Here is a 27891-nt window from a genome sequence, read left to right on the forward strand (position 1 = left end):
AAAATGACATACTCAAAATAAAATGGTTGCTGCTAACAAGTTCTCCGGACTACATACAAAACCAAGGTATCATTTGAAAGCTGACACTTGACAGTTTACTATGAAAGACTCAGAATTACTCTAGCAATTACTTATAGAGAGATAAAAAAGCTCAAACACAATGGATATATATATTTTTTTCATAATAATTGTTTATGGAAATGAAAAATGCAAAAGGCAGATACATAGGGGCCTGGAAACATAAGCAAACTAAAGCCATATGTCTAATCAATATATGTTTAAAATTTGAAGGTGATACAAGCAAAAATGATTTTTTTTTACAACCATTTATTTCAGTGCATGTCTAGGCACCTTTCCAAAAAGGCCACTTGGAGATGCCAAAGGGACACTTGGTAACCACCTTTTACTGTGAAGTATAAGAAGTCTATTTGATCATTTCCATACATTTTATCATTCCAATATGACAAAGCACAATTTATATATATAAATATCTGGTATTTTTTTTTTTTCCTCTTAAAAGTTTCGAAAAATGCAATCCAAGGATCATTTACATACAGCAATATACAGCCATACCACCCTGTTGTTGCCCTGATGGCATATTTACACAATCGTAAATTTTATATTCAAATTCCAAGGATCATTTACATACAGCAACATATAGCCATACCCAACCTGTTGTTGCCCTGATGGCAGATTAACATCAGTTTACAATTTTTCTATTCAAACGCAAAGGATCATTTACATACAGCAATATACAGCCATACCTCCCTGTTATTGCCCTGATGGCAGATTTACATCAGTTTACAATTTTTCTATTCAAACGCAAAGGAACATTTACACAAAGCTATTTACCATCATACCCACTCTATTGTTACCCTTATTGAACATTTACACCAGCAGCTAATGACCAAGACTGCAATCAAGACGCTAGATACAGCACTCTCCTCCGAATAATCCACATTTTCTTCATCACTGCTTCGCAAAAGGTCTCTTTCAATGCAGCAGCAGGAGAAAACAACTTCTGTGCACGACGCTGATCCATGGCTGATGAACGTATTACACGCGAGATAATGCTAGCAGTGCGAGTGCTAGTGGCAAGGTGTGTGTGTCCCTTATATTTGCGTCACGCCAGCGGGCGTGCGCTATTTTTCCTGGAAGCAAATTGTTATGCACACTAAACAACAATGTATTACACGCGAGATTATGCAAATCAACACATTGGCGTAATCGTTATTGCATAGGCTAACGTTACATGACAACACAATAGTTTGCCATTGCTGTCTTTTTTCCCACTTATATTTGCCTGTGCGTAATCACACGTCACTGAAAGCGCCTGTCCACTTTTTTTTTATACATGTATATGTGTCCAGGTTTCATCGGACATCTTCTGGGCTGTTCTCATTCATTTACAGACACTCTACTAAATACAGTGATAAGTTATATTTTATTGAATAAAGCGCTAGATGTGGACAGTTCGTCGAATAAACATGACAGCGCACCCCTGAATAGCGCTTACAGGATGTAAACAATAGAAGTTATATCGATTTTTATACCAGTTTGCATGCTTTTGGACAAATATTTACTATGGAAATCGTATATTGGACTCTTCCCATGGAAAAAACGTCGATGTCACCATTATACTGCCAAACATTACAGTTCCACGACACAAAAAGGTAAGGACGCCCCCTCCCTTTTGTTGTCTTAGGAAATTGTTCACGGTCATACAGAATAACAAAAAACTACTATAAAGTTATCTTGATTGTATAATGCTTGTACAGGTTGAATCAGCATTCTTGTATCTTTCACACAACTTGATAAATTTCACTCAACTTGATCATTTTACTTGATAAAATGTATTATAAACAAGCGATCAATGTAAACAATGTCACACGTGAGGCCGTCGCCGATCCTTGAACGTAAAGGGGATAACTCTCTGGGGTCTGAGGGCACATTTGTGCTTTTTTCAGTTGTTCATAAACATATTAATGGAAAAGGTGTCATTACACTGTATTCAGAACAAACTAGGCTACCATATGTGAGGAACATGTATGTACATGTTTGTATTTTTGAAGGAATAACGTTTTTGCGTGGTTATTGAAAAAACAAAAAAACTTAAGTCACTGAAATAAGGCACAAAATAAATACAAAATATGTGTTCACAAGACTTCTGGGTATTGGAGGTTGTAGAGTAGAGTTTTTGCTTCAAAATGATGTAAAAATTATCCTGCCTACTCGTTCATATAAAACAATATATTGATTTAAATTTTATAAGGCTCTTTTTGTCAAGAAACACAGTATGCATGGAGGCACGAATCTTCATGAATAATGCTGTGATTTACACCTGAGAAGACAAAGACCCGCATAATGACCTGCATAATGACCCGCATAATGAGCCCTTCCAGTCAGGTAGGCTATGTGAAAAAACCCTCTGTGATCATGCTGATAACAGGAATACGTTCAGGGCCCAACGCTAAGGATTTTTTCTACTGGTCCGGTCGGGCCAGTGGTTCAAATTTTGACTTGCCCTGCCAAACTTTTCACTGGCCCCACAACAAAAAATTAATAAAAGTAAAAGACAAGAAAATGTGCCTATAAAATAAGCATAGTTATTGTTTTCGTTGTTTCCTTTAGTGAATCACACTGTCGTAAATACTCTGGACTACAGCAACTACAACGCTCAGTAGCGCAATAGTTTTTCAAATACAGTACAAGAAAGAGGAGGTGGGTAATTTGCAAATACAGTACACTCGATGGAGGTGGGTAATTTTCGAAATTGTCTTATAAAGTCATAATATATACATTGTTTTTGAATTACCGTAAAGCATTTTGTCACTCTCGCGTGAACGTGAACATGAGGCGAGATTGTGTCGGGTCGATGCAGCTCAACTTGCAAGTGCTGTATTCTGGCGTAGACGGGCCAGATGGGGTTAGTGCTCGCCTCAAACACACCACTACAAGTCAATTAACCATCGTAAGGACTTATATTTATGAAGGTAAAAAAAGTTACTTAGTTCCTAGTTGCTTTTCAAGTTTTTCATGTAGGTTTAAACAGGAGATTTTCAGGTACAGAAATTGTAATCTAATGTATAACTATATAACTATAGAATAGATTAAACTTTTTTAAAGTTAATCAGTCAAGAGCAGTTACAGATGCATAAAAATCTTTTCAATGTTGAAAATATAAAACGTTAAATACTTTTATTTGAAATTATAAAAAAATGAAGACACTTTAAATGTGAAATTAAACCCACCAGTAGGTGGCAGTGAATCACTGTTAATGAGCAAATCATTGAGATTCAATTGATTCATTCAAACGGCTGATTCATTCAGGAAGTGTTGCTTAGAGACACAAAACAATTTTGTGGACTTTGGAACTGTTTTCGTTGGCGAAATAGAGTGAAACAGACGATTTGGTGTCTTAAATGTAAGTCACTTGATATTACGTTCTTGTTCATTAAACTTTACGCTGTATAAAATCAATATCACTTTTGTAATCATGCTAATATTTGGAGAAAAACTGCACTCTTTGCGTAATATTGGTTAACTATATTAAATTATATAAATATGAAATATATACAGGGGCATTTTTTTCTGAAGGCATTTTAGTAGACTAAATCACGCAGTGAAAGCGTACACTCTAAATATGCACGCACACTAGTCTAACATACTAGACTACGTCACGTAGTGTATGCGTGCACTCAATGGGTGTGTTTTTGTTTGGTTTTTGTAAAGTGAGGGACATACTCGATAATATCAGATCGTTAAATCAACAATTACGATATCATAGACAATATATAACGCACACCCTACAGCACTGGCCCGATCGGGCAAGTGACCGTTCCGTCTACTGTCCCAAGCGTCGTTCACACTGGCCCCGTGCCATCGGGCGGTCCTTATTGCCGAGCCCTGACGTTAATATAATGTCCACTCTTGACAAAAAAAACATGATTTTTGTGATCTGATGCATGCACGTATTATTGCACATCATGTGAAGACAGGCACATCATGGCCCATGTTAAATTACAGTACCAGTCAAAAGTTTGGACGCATATTACTATTATAATGTTTTTAAAAGAAGTCTCAAGTCTCAAACCAAATAATGGTTTTCTATTTTAATATAAGCAAAGCGTCTGGACATTTATGTTAGGCCTACCTCTATGGCATTTCATATAGGCTATTATATTTGTTATATAGGCTATAGCCTAAATGTTTATGTGCAGTTGACAAACTATACATCATTAAAAAGATCTAAGACTCAAGCTTCACATTTTAACCTCTGTTTTACTCTTATAGTGACTGTAATTTGTTAATAGCCTATGCGTCAGGAGTTATGAATATGAAAAACGGAGTCGTTACCTTTGACAAAACAACATCCATCAGGGCTTTTATCCAGCATGCACATTTGGAGAAATATTGATGGATTCTCATATGTTATGTAAATTTTCTATACAGAGAAGTAATATTTATTCAATATTTATTGTCATCACTATGAGCGTTGGATACTGTGTTTTCAATTCATACTTGCAGTCGGAGGGCGCTCTGTGCACATTTAGTCCACAAATGACTCATTAAAGAACAGGCATACCATGTGACATTCCAGGAACTAACAGAGGCTTCCAGAGATTGCTAACCATGGCTATAACATGCAGATAGACAATTTTGAAGATAATAAATACACAAATGCGATGATGTATACATGTATTGCCTTCGAATTTGCATCTGAATAGCGCTCGCTCTGTATCTCTTTCACACTGGTAAAAAAAAACCGAGGTGGTATCGCCGGCGATACCGCTGACTTCAGAGTGTTAAGGTGTGAACCAATTGGTTCATACAATTAGAATAACAAAGGAACAGCATTCCTCAGGAGCTTCTTGTAGATTGCAGGATCTCCAGTAGGAGGTCCTAACAGTATTTATTGAAAAAAGTAGCCAGGAAATACTTTATTATTTTTGTTTTGTTTTTGTTTTTTATTAATTTTATACAATTTCTGCATTTTTTTCAATTTTTTACATTATGAAGTACTTTGTTGATGAGTAGCAAATATTCTCAGTCAAATACTGCTTCTATAACACAGTATAATATGGCATAAAATAAAAGGGGATGGGATGTGAAGAGTTTTATAGGCAGTGAAGACTTGGTTTAATGATTTAACGTGAGAGTGGAAATATTTTTACAGAAATTGGATCCAAATATGAGAAAAGGATGCAGAAGCTGCGTCAGGAGGAAGATCTAAGACGTAAGACAGAGATTCATGAGATTGAGGAACGAAAGAACAGCCACATCAACATGCTGATGAAGAACCATGAGAAATCTTTCAGAGACATCAGAAACTACTTCAATGACATAGTCTACAAGAATCTGGACTTTATCACTTCACTCAAGGTGGAAACGCACACGTGAACGCATACACACATTTGATTTCTCTGTATTATAAATTAAATTTCAGAGTCAAGTCAACTTCATTTTTATAGCGCTTTTTACAGTACAGATTGTTTCAAAGCAGCTTCACAGTGATAATAGGAAAATTAATGGACAGATTGTTTTGGCTTTACAGCAGCTCTAGGAATAAGTTATTATCACGCTAAAGTACATTTTGAATCACTGCCGTTGTTAAAATTGTTAATTACTAACTTAGGGGCTGCTTAAATGACACCTTTTTAACTGAAAACAGAAGACTTTTAATGCGTTCTTGCCGTTCATTTACATGTTTAGTCTATAGGTATGCGCGTTTGAACGCGTATGTGCACAGGCGCCTAGTCTTTCTTTACAAAGTGGCATCGCCAAATTACTTGTCTGGCCCACATAATACAGAATTATTAGTCGTTTCTGCAGATCCATAAGAACTGGAATCATTTTGATAACGTTTTTTCTATAAAGGGAAAGGAAAGGGAAGGAAGCCTTCGCAGGGGATAGTTTAGACAGAGTGTCTGTTATAGATCTGTTTTAACTTTAGTTTTAACTTTATTCATAGTCATCATTGCATCTTCACAATTATTAAATCTATGTTTATGTACGTGGAAATCAAGATATATATATATATGTATAATACTATATGTATGTTCTGTAAGTATATACAGTGCATCCGGAAAGTATTCACAGCGCTTCACTTTTTCCACATTTTGTTATGTTACAGCCTTATTCCAAAATTGATTAAATTAAATGATTAAATAAATTCATTATTTTTCTCAAAATTCTACAAACAATACCCTATGATGACAAAGTTTGTTTAAAATCTTTGCAAATTTATTTAAAATAAAAAAAAATCACATGTACATAAGTATTCACAGCCTTTGCCATCTCAAAATTGAGCTCAGGTGCATCCTGTTTCCACTGATCATCCTTGAGATGTTTCTACAACTTGACTGGAGTTTACCTGTGGCAAATTCAGTTGATTGGACATGAGCACATGCCAAGCCAAGCCATGAAGTCCAAGGAATTGTCTGTAGACCTCCAAGACAGGATTGTATCGAGGCACAGATCTGGGGAAGGGTACAAAAAAATTTCTGCAGCATTGAAGGTTCCAATGAGTACAGTGGCCTCCATCATTCATAAATGGAAGAAGTTAGGACACTTCCTAAAGCGGGCCACCCGTCCAAACTGAGCAATCTGGCAATCTGGAGAGAAGGGCCTTAGTCAGGGAGGTGACCAAGAACTAGGAGACTAGCCAGGTTCGAGGGAAAGATGAATGCAGCAATGTACAGAGAGATCCTTGATGAAAACCTGCTCCAGAGCGCTCTGGACCTCAGACTGGGCCGAAGGTTCATCTTCCAACAGCACAACAACCCTAAGCACACAGCCAAGATAACAAAGGAGTGGCTACAGAACAACTCTGTGAATGTCCTTGAGTGGCCCAGCCAGAGCCCAGAACCCGATTGAACATCTCTGATGAAATCTGAAAATGGCTGTGCACCAACGCTCCCCATCCAACCTGATGGAGCTTGAGAGGTCCTGCAAAGAATAATGGGAGAAAATGCCAAAAAATAGGTGTTCCAAGGTTGTAGCATCATACTCAAAAATACTTGAGGCTGTAATTGGTGCCAAAGGTGCTTCAACAAAGTATTGAGGAAAGGCTGTGAATACTTATGTACATGTGATTTTTCTCGTTTTTTATTTTTAATAAATTTGCAAAGATTTCAAACAAACTTTTTTTAACATTGTCATAATGAAGTATTGTTTGTAGAATTTTGAGGAAAATAATTAATTCCGGATGCACTGTATGTTCCTTGGTGTCATGCTACCAGCTGAGATACAGGAAATGATTATTTGTCAGTGATGTCAGTTCTTACTCATTTTCTCTTCTGGTGGAATGTGTGCAGGAAGAGTTAAAGGACATGAAAAGAAAGGAGGAGAAAAGAAATAAAGAGATGGCGGAAGTGGTGGAGCAGAATAAGGAGCTTAGAGAGTCTCCACAAAAGGCCAAAGAGGAAGTTGCAGAGCTTCAGAAAAAGCTTGCCAACTATGAGAAGGACAAGAGTGCTCTAACTGTATGTTCAGAGTCTCAGCAGTATTTAGTAATGCTAGTAGATTGTACTGACACTGAACTGTGGCATAATGTTAAATGTAATTATAACAAAAGTTTTCATTAATTTTAGTAATGTATGTAAATCTTGTTCTTTGTGTTCTACTTTCAGAGAACAAGAGCTCGTCTCAAAATATCTGACAGAGAATTGAAGGAGCTTAAGTGGGAGCATGAAGTGTTGGAGCAGAGATTTACTAAGGTGATTGGAGAAATAGCGTCAGACCTTTAAAACACACTGAACTATCAGCCTTAAAGGGGTCATGAACTGCGTTGTTTTATTGTTTTATAATGTTTCCTGGGGTGCACTTATAATATTAGTATGCTTTTTACATCGAAGATCATCATAATTTAGAAATAAAAGGAATTTTTCCTACCCTGATTTTAGCCCTCTCATTTGAACGCTCTGTTTTAAGGGGTATTAGGGTATTACTCTCTCAAAAACTTTTAGCATGTTTTTACTATTACAGCTCTCTAGGTTAACTAATAATGAAAAGTGTTGCATTACATATCTGTGGCATTAGAACATTGTAGCCGATCACAGACATGTTGTTGATCGCATGAAAGCAGTGATCTCGTCATTGCAACTCAATTTCTGCACACTAACAAATGCTTTCATTGTAACTAATAGTGCATACGCATTGTAACTAAGAGAATTCTTTGAATAAAATGGGAGTTTTGGTGCTTGGTCAGAATTCAGTGACAGATAAACTCACACTGTTTGATTGACAGCTCCAGCAATTGGAGCATTCTTTGATCACTTCTTTACATAATCACTGTTTTAAATAACATATTATTTTCATCCTACTAAGGAAACAATGTGAAGTTGACCTGGTTTGATTTACTCTGACACATAGACAAAAGAACATCTGACTGTACATGAATCATTACATATCAAATCAGACATTAGAATGAACAGTTACTTACACTTTGTTGCATTACTGTCGAGTCAATATAGTAAAAGTCTGTTTGCAAAGCCTGCGCCGAAATGCGATTGATTTACCAAAGAATCAACAGTGAAACTTGCGAATACAAACAAATAATAAATATAAATATGGCCTTCTTATTTCACTAACACACCAGTGGGCGGAGCTAACATTGCAATGATGAAGTAGGCGTTGATTTCTTCTGCGGAGGCGGGGTTTCACATATCAAAAGCTCAAGGAAAAGTTGATTTCTCAATTCATGACCCCTTTAATAGTGTTATTACAAGGGGAAAAAAGTTTTCTCTTCATCTTGATAACATCTGCCATGACATGACAAGAATCTCTGTTTGGTGTACGCACTGTAATACATACCTGCCAGATAATTAATATATTTTTTGTTTTGATTGTACTTTTCTACAACTTTACTATACTGGATATCTCTTAAAGTTTTTATCTGTTAAGGGGGGGAGTCTCCACTTCAGCAGAACTTATATACATCAAACTTTACGGTTTTATTCCTATATATATTCTGAAGGTTTTTACAGAGGGATTTGTTGATATATAATTTGCTGGATTTTATACAACATTTTATTTCTAAAAAAAAATGGTAAATTTTTTTTTATTTTTATTTTTTTCTGGCTGTTGATAGTATTTTCTGATTTATAGAGTGATAAAAAGAGATATCCAAAATTCCCTCTGTAAAAACCTTTTAATTTAATATGTCCAAAAAATTAAACAAGAATTTTTAACCTGACTTCATCCAATATTCAGATTTTTGTTCTAGATATTATTTAATTAGATAATGCCTCATTTGCATATTTAAACATAACATTTTAGAAAACTTGTAATACAAAAAATGTTTGCAGTTTTTAATGTAATCAACCAGCTGGGGAAGTATGGTGATATCTATTATTATTTTTTTTTACCCTATTCATCTGGGGTGTCTCACCTTAATAGTGATTCATTAGGACTGCTGAATGTGTAAGAACTAAAGATTGTTTGATTGTTGTGCAGGTTCAGTTGGAGCGGGATGAGTTATATATGAAGTTCACAAAAGCTATCCTAGAGGTTCAGCAGAAGAGTGGCTTCAAAAACCTGCTGCTGGAGTGCAAATTGAGCGCACTCACTGACACGCTGGAGAAGAAGGAAGCCCAGCTCAGTGAGGTGCTGTCTGTTTCCAACCTGGACCCTACCACCCTCAGTGTGGTCACCCATAAACTGGAGGTACATTAATGAGCACATATAGTAGGGCTGCCCCCAAACTAAACGTTAGTCGACGAGAAATGGCTTAGCCGATCAAATTTTAATTAGTCTGTCTGTCGCAGAGTTACAGTCTGTGACAGACAGATCATTAACATGGCTGGTCCATGTGGTAATTACAGTCTGTAAAAAAATCTTGTGCTTTTGTAAAATAAAAATAAAAAAACAGGATGTGCTTTAGCCATCTCAGTCTATATGTGAACTTCTTTTTGGAGCGTGTTATAAACATGAACCAAAACTCAGGCTATGTCCACACTAGTGCATTTTTGTGCGTTTTAACACAGCATTTTAAAGTCAAGTCATCTTCATTTATGTAGTGCTTTTCACAATAGATATTGTTTCAAAGCAGCTTCACAGTGACAATAGGAAAATTCTTATCGAGCTAAAATTGTTTTTTGATTGAATCACTTCCGTTGTAAAAATTGTTCATTATTACTATAGGGGCCGCTTAAATGACAACTTTCCTACTGAAAACTGAATACCTTTAATGCATTCTTGCCTTTCATTTACGTATTTAGTCTATAGCAGGGGTCTGCAATTATGTTTGGCATCGGGCCAAAAAAAATTTTCACCACTAGATGGTGGGCCAGAACATAGTCAAAGGATAATTTGAATTAATTAATGAAAAATTTAACTAGAATTGCATGTGACCGACTGTTACAGTGTCTTTTATAACTGGAATTGAGCTGTTACTCTGTGTTAAATCAACAGCATTATGGGCAGCCATTAACAAAAAGCCACATTTGTGTGGCGGTGTCTGGGTTTTACACTGGATAAATTAATAAAGTGGAGTAGTGACCTGGCAAGTATCTTCAGATATGGAATGAATGGATAAAAATAACTCAAAAAATAAGAGAATAAGGCCATTAATGGCATGTTTGAGTCATGCTCTTAACGAACTATGTTTTATTTCCTCTTTCCATATTAACAAATGTGTATCATTTTAATTTGCTTGTTACACAATGGAGCATAACTTATTGTAATAATTATTTGATGTAGCCTACTTTTACACTCAAAATTATTCCTTGGCATCCTCACATACTAAACTGCGTTTATTTTAAATTGTTTGCGTGCTGGAGGTATGCTATTACGTCAGACTGATGTTAACATTTAAGCTGGTGAGAGAAAATGGCACTATCAAAGAGTCTAAAGAGGAAAGTTGACAGCGAAAATAGGACATACAAAGAAGAATGGAAAGACAACTATGTGTTCTTACCTAGTTTTGTGAATGCAAAGCCGGTGTGTCTTATCTGCAATGAAGTTGTCGCTGTTTGCAAAGAATAACAACGTGTCTACACCAGACGCAAGTGGCACGATGCGATGAACAGTCAGATAAGTAAGATTTGAACCATGCCAATGCAATTCCACCAATGCCAACATCATTTTCAAGCCTATTCAAAAGAATATTGTGGTCGATAGTGTCAAAAGCAGCACTGAGATATAGTAACACTAATAGAGAGATACAGCCACGATCGGATGATAAGAGCAAATCATTTGTAACTCTAATGAGAGCAGTCTCAGTACTATGGTATGGTCTAAATCCTGACTGGAAATATTCACAGATACCATTTCTTTCTAAAAAGGAACATAGTTGTGATGAAACTGCCTTGTCTAGTATTTTTGACAGAAAAGGTAGATTCAAGATCGGCCTGTAATTGACTAATTCTCTAGGATCAAGTTGTGTTTTTTTAATAAGAGGTTAAATAATAGCCAGCTTAAAAGTTTTCGGTAGTATCCTAGTGATAAAGATGAATTAATGATATTAAGAAGAGGATTTATGACCTCTGGAAGCATCTCTTTCAATAGCTTAGTAGGTGGTATTAGTATACTTCTTTTAAACTAAAAAATAAGTATACTTTCAGTCTACTTTTTATGTACTTCTCAGAAATATGCTTAAAATTGTTCTTAAGTATAATTGACTTATACTTATAGAAAAGTCTAAGTATATTTGGCCTACTTGTACAAAATCTTTTGATCGAAATATATATAGAAGTATAATTAAGTATTCCAAGTATACTTGGCTTGTAGTTGCAGGGCTCCAGAATGCGACTAAATGGTCACGTTTTGCAACCAATTTTTCTGCCTATGCAAGAACATTTTTGTTAGCGGTCCCACTGGCACAACCACCACAATGTTGCCCAACATAAAAATGGCAAACTCAATGAAAGCGGAATGAAACTATGAAAGTAAATCAGTAGCAAAACTTGAGAGGTTGCTGATTTGAATGTGAGAACTTGTCGTATTAATATTTGTATTTGTAAATTGAAATTTACACTCACAGCCCTGATGTGAAAAGCTGAATATTTCGATTTGCACACACGGACAACAATCAACACACCCGTGTTACGAAGTTGTAGTTGCAGATTAATAGTTACAAATGTGTAAAATGGCATTCACATAAATAAAATGACAGACACAAATGTGTGAGACATATTTACTTTTACACTTTACTTCAGTTTCGCTGTACAGCTTTAAGTCGGCGCTTACAACCTCTCAGATCTGGCAGTACAAGTTTAATTCCTGGCGCTTTGACTTTTGCTACTCTTTTTGCGATGTTCCTGTTGCAAAACTGATTTGAGCACTTGAAAGCAGACATGAGAGAGCAGAACGGGGGTGGGGGGGGAAGCCGTTTTATTGGTCGATGCCTGACCAATGAACAACATTTTGCTTTTGAATTATTATTTAGACATTATGAATGATAATATTGTCCTTAAATGTTAATCTGGAGCCTTGCAAATAAAAAAAAATAAAAAAATGCACATTGTAATTTTTGTAAGACTATTTATTACCAAGGCATTTGTGAGTAATACAGTCAAAATGGAGGAAAATGTAAATAACTGTGCTGCAGGTTGATTTAAGGTGTGCCCCTAAATTTTCTGCTTGTGCTCCTAGTAAAAAAAAAAAGTTAGTCTGGAGCCCTTTGGCTTTGGGGTCTCGATCCCCTGCCCTTTTTCGAAATTAATCAAAAGTGCCCCTCTCAGACAAATAGCAATGATAATATTGTGGTCAATAAAACAAAATGCATTTAAATTATAATTAGCATGACAATATGTACAATAGTAACGAATCGCTCAAAAGCCGGAAAATTCCAGTTTATTTTTATGTATCCGTCAGTCTGAGGCGTTACCATATGCTATGGGCTATGTGCATTTTGATTGGCTGAATGATTTTCCACAGTCTGTTCGAAACCTAGGCTCTCGAGCCATATATGGTGAGTGCCTATATGGCTCGATGGAAGAAAAAAATATACCAAACAATTTTACATTACAAACTGGATTCATAATTCATCAATGCCCGTTTGTCATGTGTAAAATACTAACCAATAGTGATCTGGCACAAGAAGTTCAAATTTCATTGGACAACGTGAAGTAGAGCGGTAATTTTCCGTTCTAATTCATTAATCGGTTGAAAATTTCATGGACGGACAAGCTTGCATTTGTGGAACGATTTCTGCAGTTTGTCTCATTTTATAAATCAAATTGCATCGCTGACAAAATGGATGTTAACTGACTACAACGAACTGCACAAAACCATTCAGCACCAAAAGTCGCATTAATGGTAAGCAAGTAGTGTTCAATTCATTTAGTGTATTTATGTATATTAATACACCATTTACTTTTTTATGAAATTGTCATAGTTATTGAAGCCCAGGTGCCACCTACAGGCCTATTATGTGAAGCGTAGGCTGGTGAAATGGTGACGTGAAAGAACTTTATTATATTACCATTTTTGATAATTATTCAGCATTATGAAAAAAGTTTTTTAAGCTCATCCTGCATTTATTTGATCAAAAACAGCAATATTGTGAAATATTATTATAATTTAAAATAATGGTTTTCTATTTTAATATACTTTAAAATATCATTTATTCCTATAATTTATGCTGTTCTTTTTAACGTTTTATTCATCAAAGAATCCTGGAAAAAAAGTATCAAAATCATTGCTCCATTTTGAGCTTTTTGAAGTTTAAAACCATGTCAAATATTGTATTAAAATGATCTAACTGATAGATAGATAGATAGATAGATAGATAGATAGATAGATAGATAGATAGATAGATAGATAGATAGATACTCGCATTGTGTTAATAGCTTAATCATATACACACAAACACATAAAAGTTATGTATATGTATATGTGTGTGTGTGTGTGTATTAAAACCCTCTTGTAACCTTTTAATATTTTAAAAGTTCATCAATTTGTTTTGTCTTAATTAACTGAATACTAATTGAAAACAAAGCTTAAACACTAAAAATGATAAACATTTATTAATTTGTCATAAAATGTATATATTTTACTCAAGAATTTCAGAATGAACCATTGTTTTTCGTAATATATAATACACATTACACGGTTGTACACTAGATTGCATGAATTAAGCAAATTCAGATCCATCAAACCCAACAACAAAACACAAAAGTTATTTATTTAATTTTAATAAAATGTATTTTTCCCCCTAAGTAGCAAAAGCATTATATAGCTACTAGCTGTGCTTTGCTTTAAAAAATTACAAAATAAAACTAAAGAGTGTAAATTGAACAGCAGGTACATGATGACAAATTAAATCTTTAAAAAAAAAAAAAAATTCTCCATAAACATGCAATTAATTACAAGACTGTTTTTGTCCAAACATAATTATGTCCATATATTCTTAATTTGTAAGCAAAACACTAAAGGCTCTTTGGCCAGTTGTCTGTCATCATCCGTTTCAGCCTGTGAAAGTTGAAGAAATGCTTTTTCCCTGGTCTTCCTATTTCAATATCAGAAAGTACAGCTCTTCCACTAAACCTCTGAAGACTTTTGGTTGTTGTGCAGCTATTCAAGTGCAGCGCAGAGGTCTTCTGTGATCCACGGCTCCTTCATGAGAAAAGGGTACAAACAAATGGGATGAAATGTTAGAAGTGTATTTAACAATACTTTGTGTTGTAGTCAGGATGCAGCACAGCATGTATAATAAAGTTTTGACATTCTGTTTTTCTTATGTTTATTTAAGACAAATCATACCCTGTCACTAATGAAATTAATCAATTATGTTCAGATTTATTTACTTATTTTATTTAAAAAGGCAAGCAATTCACATGGCTTTTCACGCTGCACTTAACCCCGCGTTATCATCGTCCTAAACACCACTTTTAATGCTACACATATTGCTTGTATATTTACATGCTTTTGACAGTCACAGAAACATTGTGCATTGTTCATAAATAGAAAATTCAGCATTGGAAAGAAAAAAAACAAATGCTGACAGAAAATGCAACAATTGTAGTGCAGAAAATACTGTTTAATTCTTTTACATTCTGAAATGTCCATTCAGGATAAACTTGAGAGTGAAGTTGGCTATATGTAATATGAGGATGTGCAATGTCTGAGCATTTATGTAAACATATTGTGTGCTTTGTTCATCCAGTCAGTGACACTGGCAATGCAAATATGCAGATAAGGACATTAACCCAGTACTTAGTAATGTACAGTGTGAAACGCTGCGTATGAATACTCAGAATTAATTGTTAACCTCAGGTAAATGATGATCAGTGTCAAACGTGAATCAAGATGACCCAGGATTCTGTTTACCTGGGGTTTACAATCACCCAGGGTTAACTATTTAAAGAATGAAAAGCCCTCATATTTGTTTTTCATTCTAATGAAAAGAGAAGTTCAAACATTTTTAAAAACTTTTAACTTTCCCTTCTTTTTCTTACCATTAACATGAAGATCCCACAGTCAATAGAGCCGATCAACGGAACATTCTAAAACAATAGAATATTATTAAGTTATTCCTGAAAAGATTTGACAGATATAACAACACACCATCTGTATAAGTAGCTTATGTGTTTATGAAAGTCTTATGAAACTAACCTTGTTTTTGATCAGCTTCCACTGTCCTGGGATGATTCTGCTTGTCAATTTACTGAATTGCAAAATCAAAACAGAAAAACTTAAATGTATAACCATAAAAAATTGCATAAAAGAAACAAGTTCCGTTGTTCTAAAGTCAAAATTACTACTTACTGCATTGCAAAAACAACATTTTAAATTCAGAATAAAAAAGAAACGTTCATACAACAACAGCCTTTTTGAAGAGCATTCAACTTGTGCCGTCTGGTCGGTTTAAGAACACTGGGCAGTGGAAATTGTTGCATCACGTTTTACATCGCTGTAAATGAAGTAAAGCGGAGCATCTCCCAACACTAATATGCCTCTAAAAATCCACAAAAACATTGGTCAGTATTGTAAAATGTAACCAATGAAAAAAAATACAGCACCAACAAGAAAGTAAAATCACAAACCATGAATATGTAACCACCCAGGTGAAAAAAATACTATAGTAAATACTATAGTGTTTTTGAACCAAACTATAATAAATTTTTGTATACTGTATATATTATAGTATTTATAACACTAATGAATGCTACAGAATACTATAGTACTAACTATAGTGAACTGATAAACTGTTATAAATACTGTAGTATACTTTAGTTTTTATACAATAAAAATAAATTATTGTATAACAATTAATTAACTATAATTTTAATAAATCTTCAATAAATTAATTATAAATTAACAATAAATTAACAATAAAAAACACTATAGTATTTACTATAAATTACTATAGTATTTTTTCACCTGGGCGCAAGTAACTTGAGACGATTTGTATAATATTAAAAGACGTGATAAAGTGACTTTGAAGCCCATTTACAAAATATTTGAGTCATGTTAAGTGTTAACGATTGAATAAATATACAAATAACAAATAAACGTGATCGATTAAAAACAACACAAAGAAACTTTTTACCGTGTTCTCTTCTTCCGCCATTGTTTGTTTGTTTGTCGCTAACTCCGCCCACATCTGACGTGAGACTGTTACTCTGCCCACTTCCGCCTTCAGGCTGTTAGGCTGGCGCTTTTGTCCTCAGACTGTCATGATGTATGGTTCTGTGGTTCTACAGTTGGTTATTGTTGCCTGCCCCTGAGGAACTGCACATTCCTGGTCCCCACCATTTCTAGAGTTGGGTATCATTTCAATTTTAGTGATTTCGATTCCGCTTATCGATTCTCGGTTCCGATTCCAATATTTTTTTTTTGGAGGGAAAAAAAAGCAAATACTTTAAGAAAAATGTTTTTACCTTTTATTCTTGCCACATTTAGGCTAACCAGTAGACTGAAACTGTTAACTGTGACAATTTGTCAAATAATGAAATAAATAACACTTTCATTAAGGAATGATCAGAAGGTACTTAGTGGCTGTAACGTAGTTCATAGATACGGGAAGAAGGAGGCGGGAACCGGCGAATGTTAAACACAACTTTAATATATAAAATAAACAAATACAAAACGAAAGTAAATGCAAGCAGACCCTCATGGACGTCTGCCGGCCACACAAACATAATAAAACATAACATAAAATCCAGGCCTGGTCCTCTCTCCTCCTTCTCCGTCGTCGCTCCTCCTTTTATGCTTCCGGAGCTCCTCCGTGAGAGATTCGAGACCGGTGCAACGCGCAGCTGCCTCGCGCCACTCCCTCATGGCTCATGCAAAGCATGCCGTTTCCTATTGCCAGCAGATGGTGCTATGACTAACTGAATATTGGCATGTAGATGTCTACAGGCTAGTACTCTTAACACTCTGGAGTCTGAGGTATCGCCGGCGATACCACCTTGGTTTTTTTCTTACCAGTGTGTAAGAGACTCAAAATACTCTGTCAATGTTGCACATATAATTAAGAGTTATACGCCATTTTAATCTGTGGAATATCTTCTTTTATTTGTGTACACTCAGAGTAAAAACAAAATGTTGTGTTTTTTGTAAAATAAAGAAAACAAACATGATGCGTGATTTGTCGTATCCCTCTGAACGAAGTCCAATCTGATAGTTCTCAGAAAATGAAGTGTAATTTAGTGAATACTAATCACAAAAAAATTAGACTTATGTCTAAAGAAACGTTGAAATGTCAGGTTTCAAATCGTATAAGTCAAATCGAAAACAAAAATTCTCTGTTTATGTAATCTGACTGAAAAGAGACACATGTCAGATGCCCGTGATTCAGCTCATTATCCGCTAATGCGGCCATGCCCACGGAACGAGGGCTATTCAGACGCAAATTCTAAGGCAATACATGTATACATCGTCTCAATCGTGTATTTATTGTCTTGAAAAGTGTTTATCTGGATGTTAAAGCCATGGTTAGCGACCTCTGTTTGTGCTAGTTTGTGCTGAATTCAGTGTAATGACACTTTTTCCATTAATATGTTTACGAACAACTGAAAAAAGCACAAATGTCAGGGCATGTCAAAACTTCTCCAGGGCCCCAAAAATCCTCAGACCCCAGAGGGTTAATCACAGTGTGAAACATGCCAGTTCCTGTTGCCTGCAGGTGGTGCTAAGACTATAACTGAATATTGCAAGTGGTGGCATGAGGAAAACAGAGCACAGTGGGCAATTTGTATTTGCCAGACTTCCTGCTACCAGCTGGTAGCGCTATGACTATAACTAAATTTTGCCATGTTGATGTCTTTAAGCCAGGGCACTTATCAAACATGTGAAGTTTGAGGCAGATTGGACATTGTATGCTCGAGTTACAACAACTTCCTGTTTCATGATGATAATAGCATGTGTTAACACTCAGCTAGCATGTTTTAGAATGTTTCTTGCAGGTTTATCACACAATTGCATATTTTAGTATTTTGCTAATAGTGCATCACAGTGTTAAACACATCACTTCCTGTTTCCAGTGGGTGGCACTATTACTATAACTGAATATTGTCATGTAGATGTGTTGAGGGCAGGACTCTTCTCACACATGTGAAGTTTGAGGAAGATTGGACATTGGATTAGTTCACTTTCAAATGAAAAAGCCCAAGCTTTACTCACCCTCAAGCCATCCTAGGTATATATAACTGACTTCTTTCTGATGAACACAATCAAAGATATTTTTAATAAATATCCTGATGCATCCGAGCTTTATGATGGCAGTGAACAGGGGTCTCTAGTATGAGCTGAAGAAAGTGCATCCATCTACATCCATTCATCATAAACGTGTACGCCACACTGCTCCGGGGGGTTAATAAAAAAAAAATCCATATTTAACAAGTTATGAATAATATATCTAGCTTCCGCCAGACTGCCTTCTGTATTAAAGTTACGAAGGGAGTGTAAATTGGCGTCGCGTCAGTTACACTTTTTCCGCAAATTAAATAGTGAAGTCGTAGGATGTAGCGTAAGCTTTTTGAACTTCAAGAGTTTTACACTTTCTTTGTATGTTGAATACGGAAGGCGGTCTGGCGGAAACTAGATATTTTACTTAATAACTTGTTAAATATGGATTGTTTTTTTGTTTTTTTTTTTACACAAACGCATCACTTCACTTCAGAAGGCCTTTATTAACACCCCAGAGCTGTGTGGAGTACACGTTCATGATGGATGGATGTAGATGGAAGCACTTTCTTCAGCTCATACTAGTGACCCCTGTTCACTGCCATTATAAATCTCGGATGCATCAGGATATTTATTAATATTTCTCCGATTGTTTTCATCAGAAAGAAGAGGGTCATATACACCTAGGATGGTTTGAGGGTGAGTAAAGCTTGGGCTAATTTTCATTTGAAAGTGAACTAATCTTTTAAGATTAGACTGACCAAATTATATATATATATTTTGTTGTTATTTATTTATTTTTTATTTTATTTTTTTTATTGTGGCAGTATTGTTCTTTATTTGGTTTTTTATCAAACTAAGTGTTTTATTGTGTAGTCACATTTAAGTAAACTTGAGTGGGAGAAAAACAACCACAAAAGACTGTGAATATTTTGAGGTTGTTGGACGTAACGGGTGGTTATTTGAAGCTATCCTGTTTTTGTTTTGTTTTTTTGGTTTTTTGCAGGCCTATACCTGCCTGGTGCCCGAACAAGTGTGATTAAAAAACAATTTATTGAACTCTTAATCGTGAATTGTTGTTTTGGGGGCCACCACCGTTACAGTCATCTTTTCCCGTATTTATCTTAAGGTCTTTTTATATTTTTATTAACCTAATTATTCAACTAATTATATAAAACTATATTGTCAGTGCCCAACAAATGAACTGGTTATATGCATTTATTTTGTTATTCAAACTCAGCAAAAGACAAGGCCTAACAGATTTCTAATCCTTTAATGCAGGCCAAAGCACACAGCAATGAAAGGTATAAACTCTAAACCCTCAAAAGGGTCACTGACAAACACCCACACACACCCACGCACACCCACACACACACACACACACACACACACACACACACACACACACACACACACACACACACACACACACACACACAGAGTATTCTATATTCAAATAGAATACCTACGAAATATAATTATACCTAAAACAGTGTTCTCAACAAACAGTGTTGTCAGCAATCAGGGTTATCAATTTTCTCAACCCTGTTTAAAAATAGGTATGCTATTTTTGCTGCCCTCCAGTGGTTACACTATGTATGACATTTATTTTTTTCAACCAGATATAATTAATATGCCTATTTTTAACTTACACATGCTTTTTGAATTAAAAAAATTATTAAAATGTATTTATTTAAGATTGCTCTCTTAAATGAATGACTACTAGTGGACTACAGAAATCTAAAGTTGGTGGCAGCCCTAGTATATAGTTATACAGTGGTTACAGAAAGTATTCAGACCCCCTTAAATTTTTCACTCTTTGTTATATTGCAGCCATTTGCTAAAATCATTTAAGTTCATTTTTTTCCTCATTAATGTACACACAGCACCCCATATTGACAGAAAAACACAGAATTGTTGACATTTTTGCAGATTTATTAAAAAAGAAAAAACTGAAATATCACATGGTCCTAAGTATTCAGACCCTTTGCTCAGTATTTAGTAGAAGCACCCTCTTGATCTAATACAGCCATGAGTCTTTTTGGGAAAGATGCATAAAGTTTTTCACACCTGGATTTGGGGATCCTCTGCCATTCCTCCTTGCAGATCCTCTCCAGTTCTGTCAGGTTGGATGGTAAACGTTGGTGGACAGCCATTTTTAGGTCTCTCCAGAGATGCTCAATTGGGTTTAAGTCAGGGCTCTGGCTGGGCCATTCAAGAACAGTCACGGAGTTGTTGTGAAGCCACTGCTTCGTTATTTTAGCTGTGTGCTTAGGGTCATTGTCTTGTTGGAAGGTAAACCTTCGGCCCAGTCTGAGGTCCTTAACACTCTGGAGAAGGTTTTCGTCCAGGATATCCCTGTACTTGGCCGCATTCATCTTTCCCTCGATTGCAAGCAGTCGTCCTGTCCCTGCAGCTGAAAAACACCCCCACAGCCCACATATGCGCTGTATTGGACAGGTGATGAGCAGTGCCTGGTTTTCTCAACACATACCGCTTAGAATTAAAGCCAAAAAGTTCTATCTTGGTCTCATCAGACCAGAGAATCTTATTTCTCCCCATCTTGGAGTCCTTCAGGTGTTTTTTAGCAAACTCCATGCGGGCTTTCATGTGTCTTGCACTGAGAAGAGGCTTCCGTCGGGCCACTCTGCCATAAAGCCCTGACTGGTGGAGGGCTGCAGTGATGGTTGACTTTCTACAATTTTCTCCCATCTCCCGACTGCATCTCTCGAGCTCAGCCACAGCGATCTTTGGGTTCTCCTTTACCTCTCTCACCAAGGCTCTTCTCCCCCGATAGCTCAGTTTGGACAGCCAGCTCTAGGAAGGGTTCTGGTCGTCCCAAACGTCTTCCATTTAAGGATTATGGAGGCCACTGTGCTCTTAGGAACCTTAAGTGCAGCAGAAATTTTTTTGTAACCTTGGCCAGATCTGTGCCTTGCCGCAATTCTGTCTCTGAGCTCTTCGGGCAGTTCCTTTGACCTCATGATTCTCATTTGCTCTGACATGCACTGTGAGCTGTAAGGTCTTATACAGACAGGTGTGTGTCCAATCAGTATAATCAAACACAGCTGGACTCAAATGAAGGTGAAGAACCATCTCACGGATGATCAGAAGTAATGGACAGCACCTGAGTTAAATATATGAGTGTCACAGCAAAGGGTCTGAATACTTAGGACCATGTGATATTTCAGTTTTTCTTTTTTAATAAATCTGCAAAAATGTCAATATGGGGTGCTGTGTGTACATTAAGGAGGAAAGAAATGAACTTAAATGATTTTAGCAAATGGCTGCAACATAACAAAGAGTGAAAAATGTAAGGGGGTCTGAATACTTTCCGTACACACTGTATATAAGCATATAGAAAGGACCTTCACAGTTCCAGTTACGTAAGTGTCAATGTCTCTCTATAGTTGTGACTTTTATTTTTGTTTAGGAAGTTTTGGAGTCCAAAAACCATACTATTACAGACTTACAGTATGAAGTGTCACGCGTTTGCAAGGTAAGAAACTGTTCCTTTATAAGGCATTGTATAGGGTTTAAATCAAACATTACTTGTACACATAAATTAAGCACTTCTTTACACAACTGTGATTAACATACACGTATACTATTGAATGCTGAAACAATATGAAATATGTAATTTGTGTATTTGAATGTAAAATGCAGACCACTTATGCAACACCTTTCACATGCATATTGCATAAACATTCAAATACACATAAACTAGACACATAAAACATATAAAGAATAAAAAATATAAAGTCTGAGAATGCATAAGCAATTATGAAACAAAAACATATTCATGTACAAACTCAATGCATTCATACACCTATTAAACTTCGATAAATATAAAGTCTACATGCTCCCACACATATAATATTCTAATACACTGACTGATATTCTTTAAAGGTTGCATGTAAGTGCAATTAATTGTGTAAGGATGTGTGCGAGATTTTCAGTATCTAATAAGACATTTCAGTGTAAACAGAAGTCACTTTGCCGGGTATGCAATGGGGGACAGAAATCTGTCATAAGCTTTTTAGAGTTCCTTGGTCACAATAAAGGTTTATGATTGTGGTCCCACCAGTTTCATCGCCCAAAAGATGGCTCTTGTGTCAGGGTGATGGGTCCATATAAAAAGATAGTAAAATTAAAAATGATCAAAATTTGGATTCTGTCAGACCCATTTGACTGTGTATAAATCCCCAGTCTAGGTATACAGTAATGCATTTCGATTTCAATATTGGTCTCTCGACATTGCATCAGAGCTGACGCTATGGGTGAAACACCTTTCTCCTAGACATACTGAAGCCTGATCGGAATAACGCTGTTAAAAAATCAGCAAAATCTTTTGGCATCAAATCAGCACTTCAAGTGGACAATGCTTCTTCACTATGCTGGCATTGTCGCCATTCAATTGCTTTTTTATGGTAAAGACTGTGTCGCTGCTTTCATAAAGATGCATGGTGTTGCCTACACTAACTACTATATAGGTGGGCGCTGCCGCTTTTCATTGCATTGCTATGATAAACATCAGCTGTGCCTCTGTTCTCATAAGAGGGTGTAGTGCTGCTTGCACTATCTGCTATATATGCTGGCATTGCTGCCATTCATAGCCTTTTCATGAATAAGCACCTGTTGTGTCACTGCTTCCATAAGAGACTGTACTGCTGCATATGTTAACAGCCGTGTAAAATCTGTGCATCTGTTTCAACTTGTCTTACGTCCCCCTGCATGTTGGGCAAGAAGCCAATTGTTTTTTGCCATGACCAAAGACTCTCAATGGCAGTCTTTTTCTTCTAACTTACTTGCTGCAGAGCAGTGGGCGAACAGCCTTGTATACAATTCCTAGTGCCCATTTACCTGCTTGAAAAACAAAGCCCCACTTCACAGAAGCAAATTGAAATGCATGTCACAGTGACAGCAGAGTGACAGCATAATCTCAGCCTCAGACATCACGCCCATGGACCATTGGCTGTACGTGTGATGCATAAAAGGCAAACAAAATGGAAAACACTTTGGGAGTTTCAAAGTCGTCATCTGATTGGTTGAATTCTACAGGATTTCTGGGAGACGTGTGTGTCACATCTGGAAACAAAGCCATTGTGACACCAAACCCCCTCATGGAAGAAAAAAAGCCATTGTGTTCAAAACTGTGACAATGAGATCTTATAAGGATCAACTAAACTCTGGATTTTTAAAGTGTGTGAAGTTCGCAGCATCAATGTTGCAATCAACTTGTACAATATACTTGAATGTTTAATTTATTAGATGCATGCCGGTGTGTTATCATAGGGACATCGACTTTACATTTTTATGCCCTTCGTAGGGACATCGACTTTACATTTTCATGCCCCTAAACATGATGCAGAACAAAATGATATGTGATTGGTTGCTTTACATGTCGATCAGATGTCCTCTTGAGCGGTCCTTGGCCAATGAAAGCTGCAATGGAGTCCAGACCTTCTGCCGTCAGTCTGAAGATCTGGCTACGCAAAACTAGTGAAATCAGCAACCTGCTTCAAGCACCAAACTGCTTTGTATTCAGCACAGTGTGCTTCATCCTCTGTCCAGACATGCTGGGCACCTTAGACTATATAGAATAGACAATGATAAGTTGATGTATGCTACGGCTTATTAGCAGACCGGCCCGTTTCAACGCCGTTATGTCTGCTGTATCAGCTCAGAGCACCCCAGTGTTACGAGTAGAGTTTCACACTTTTTGCGAAATGTGCAATAGAGGTAGTGCCTCTCTAGGATTCGTGACTATAAATGTGTTCAACTAGGTCTGTTACCTAGCAGTACTAGACAAGGGTGCCACCTCTGCCCTTCGATTGTTTGATGTGATGCTACATCCGTAAGTGTGACGTATTAAGGTCTGCTTGTAGTGATTATGTGGGTTTAAACTAGAGATGCCATCTCACTATGCACTGCATAAACAGAAAGCACCATATCACAGGTGCATCCTGAGGTTTGTCTGCAAAGGCAAGATATATAATTTTACAGTTCCAGCCTAGAGGGTTTTCTGAACTAACTAGATGATTGGCTGATTCAAGCTTATTCAGAGAATGTGTTGAACAGCCACAAATGTATTATAACCAACAACCACCTTCAGTGTTTGGGTCTTACAATCAGTGCTCAAAAAATATGACTTTAACCCACGTAATGCATTCCATTCCTGGGTGTGATTCTCAATTCACTTTTCATGCAAGCCCGCCTCTTACCGGAGTGCTCACAGGCATTAATGACCTCAATGTTCAAAATATTTAAATTTTTCAGAAAACACTCGGGCAGATGGAGGTGGTATCAGTGGTGTGCCAGCTGGGCCTGCTTCATATGCGGCAGCTATGGTTGAAAGCCCTTGTCCCGTTTCGTGCCTGGTGCACGGGTCTGTTGCCCATCTCAGTAATATGCATAGATGCATAGATATAGTGGCCCCTTGGAGGAGCATGACTCTGGATCTATTTGCTAAATATTTTAAAGAAACTTGAACATGTAAATTAATTTATAGATATCGAAACATCCCTGAACCACACACACAAACACACAAATCCATTTAAAGGGAGGTATTTTGAGTTAGCATGCTATCCCTGTGGTGGGTGTGAAATTGTAAATGAAATCCTATCCTTTATTCACGCACTTGAATTCCATTTGCCATTGCAGTGCTTCGGTGTTATTCCAATCAGGCTTCAGTATTTCTAGGAGAAAGGTGTTTCCCCATAGCACCACCTCTCATGCAACTTCTCGTTCCTTCATCTCAAGGAACTGAGGTTATGTCAGTAACCGGAGATGTTTCATTGATATATAAGCATTTCATTGTTTGAACATTCAGTTGTATACATGTTTGTGTGATTGCTTCACATACCTGTACGCAATTGATTTATGTACAATATATACACTTAAGAGAAGCTTGATTTAAGGCCTTAAGGACGATAACAATATAGTTCTAAAAATAACTGTAAATATAAAAGAATAGAGTTCACAACACAACTATAACGATAATGGCACAGACAAACAATATCGTTGGAATGACTTTCAGAATATTTTTCCAGCTGATGAATGGTAAAAACATTGACAGCCAATCAGAATACATCCTGCTTTAAAGAGCTTGAGCATTTGAAGCAGCAGACGACAAAACTGCAGCATCGTTATAGTTATCATTATAGTTATCTTTATAGTTATTGTTCTTGGTGTGAACTGGCCTTTAAACACTATATGGTGCTTCATATGTTCCTGTCCTGTGGATGCTCTGTATAACGTCAATGGCGGAAAATTAAGCAGTTTGATACTTCCATTTGCTGCTTCATAGATCTGTTGACAGGAAATTTACAGTCTACTCACAGTCAATGTGTATGTGTGAATTGGGCTGAAACTGGAATAAAGATGTTACAATAACATGACAGGAACCTCATTTGTCTATGAGAATGGATGTTGAAATGAAAGCTTAATTCACTGGACTCTGATTAGATGTTGATTATAGTTTAAAATAACATATTTTAAAATATCTGTAGTTTTAAGTGTAGTTGTCTATTTCTATCCACAGGCCTATAATGACCTGCTGAAGACTTCTAAAGCAAAGCTGCGGGAATTTGGGATCCATGTGGAAGAACTCGGGTTTAAGCCACTCGAAAGTATTGTTGGACAGAGTCTTGGTCAGGGCTCTGCTGCCCTAGTTTCTGCTCCAAATTAGCAAGAAAGGGAAAACACATTTTATCCTAATAAAATAAAATGATCAAATATTATTCAGAATGTTTTGTAGGGTTTTTTTTTTTTGTAACACTTTATTTTACTGTATCCTTATTTATGTTACATGTAGTAATAACTATGCATAATTAAACCCTAAACCAAACCCTTAACCTAACCCTAACTCTAGTAAGTATATGTAGTTAATTAATATTACTCTGTGTATAATTACACTGTAAGTTCTGTTTCACACTGCACATGTAAGAAGCACATATATTTTTCAGTGCCCATGTTAACAGATTAGAGCATTTACACTGCACGTAGAGCTTGAGCAGCAGCGCGTAGCAGGAGCATAGCAGAAGCGGCAGCGTCGTGATTGTTTCTTTTAGTTCTTTTTCAAAATGACTGAGAAATAACTCACCACAAGGTGTTCTGTGTTTCACAATCACCATATGACATTCAGCGCTGTGAAGAAAAAAAAAATAAATAAATAAATTACACAATTACATCATTGCCAGGAGTTTTTGCCCAAACTTCAAAGTTCTGTTTAATTGATTAAACCAAGAAATAGCCTATATCTTAACTTTAAGATTACTTTTTCATGTAAGCATATATATGAGAGAGAGAGAGAGAGAGAGAGAGAGAGAGAGAGTAGTAAACACCCTGACGAAGGCAATACCAGCCGCAACGCGTAGGTGTGCAGTCTGTATGTGTTACCTGTTTTTAAGATTTAGCCAAGATGAAATAAAGGCTTTTTAAAATAGTTTTTTACATGATTCGAGTGCCTTGGATTATCCATAAGCATACAAATATTGAATAATCAAACACTTCATAGTGTCAGCACACAGACGAGGGAAACAGAGGTAAGTAACACAATCAACAGCAGGTTTATTTAACAGTGATGAAGATTACACAGCAGTGACAGTAGTCCAGGTAAGCAGGCTTGGAGTAGGAATGTCTTGGTGTGGCTTATCTGTTTGTGATGCAGTCCTTGTGTTTTCCCAGGAGATCCAATGGGACAGACGAGCGTGGATGCGATGGAGAAAAGGAGCTGAGGAGAACAAGGACAGTTTGCAGGAACAACAGGTAAGTGTAAGACGGGCAGAATGTCCAGGTAAGTAGTTCACATGTAAAGGTGTGGAAACAGGAGGGATGCTGGGAAATGGAGTTCAGAGACAGTGAGACTTATAGTGACCGTGACACATAATCTTTACTGCATAAATTATAAATTGAATATAGATCAATCCTCATTAAAGCTACAAAAGTTATTCAGTTTGTTCTTTGATTAACATTAATGACTTTAAGACCTGATGCACATGGCGCAGAGCTGACACATTCTATTTTCTCTTTACGTTCATTTAACACTTTTAACTAATATAAGACTGCTTACGAGGATACTCAACAAAACTAGAATTTTGACATAAGTTTTTGTTTTTGTCCATTCAAGCGCGAAAGAGAACTAAATGGGGAACTATAGCACGCTGTCTGAAGCGGCGTTCTGTGCATTTCAGGTCTTTGTTCACAGAGAGCCGCTTCACAGATGCTAGTACAGATTTGAGTTCTTTTTTTGTTTTTCTTTTTTTTGCATCTTATCGCACTTGAATGTTTTCTGATCATATACTGTAGTGCAGCCAA

At 36.4% G+C, this 27891-nt stretch overlaps 1 protein-coding gene across 3 annotated transcripts in view; it reads left to right on the plus strand.

The window, feature by feature from the left end:
• The window catches only part of gas8 (growth arrest-specific 8), a 105652-nt gene extending 78885 nt beyond the window's left edge, over positions 1 to 26767 (plus strand). For 2 of the 3 annotated variants that reach the window (XM_048158097.1, XM_048158100.1), the window contains 6 exons: positions 5177 to 5382; positions 7317 to 7484; positions 7632 to 7718; positions 9457 to 9666; positions 22007 to 22072; positions 26117 to 26767. In XM_048158097.1, the coding sequence (XP_048014054.1) occupies positions 5177 to 5382; positions 7317 to 7484; positions 7632 to 7718; positions 9457 to 9666; positions 22007 to 22072; positions 26117 to 26263 (884 nt within the window). In that variant the 3' untranslated portion in view covers positions 26264 to 26767. The remainder of the gene's footprint in view (positions 1 to 5176; positions 5383 to 7316; positions 7485 to 7631; positions 7719 to 9456; positions 9667 to 22006; positions 22073 to 26116) is intronic. The other variant, XM_048158098.1, reaches the window with a different exon arrangement.
• The last annotated feature ends 1124 nt before the right edge of the window (positions 26768 to 27891 follow it).

The sequence above is a fragment of the Megalobrama amblycephala genome, linkage group LG15, assembly GCF_018812025.1.
Source record: "Megalobrama amblycephala isolate DHTTF-2021 linkage group LG15, ASM1881202v1, whole genome shotgun sequence".
NCBI lineage: Eukaryota > Metazoa > Chordata > Actinopteri > Cypriniformes > Xenocyprididae > Megalobrama > Megalobrama amblycephala.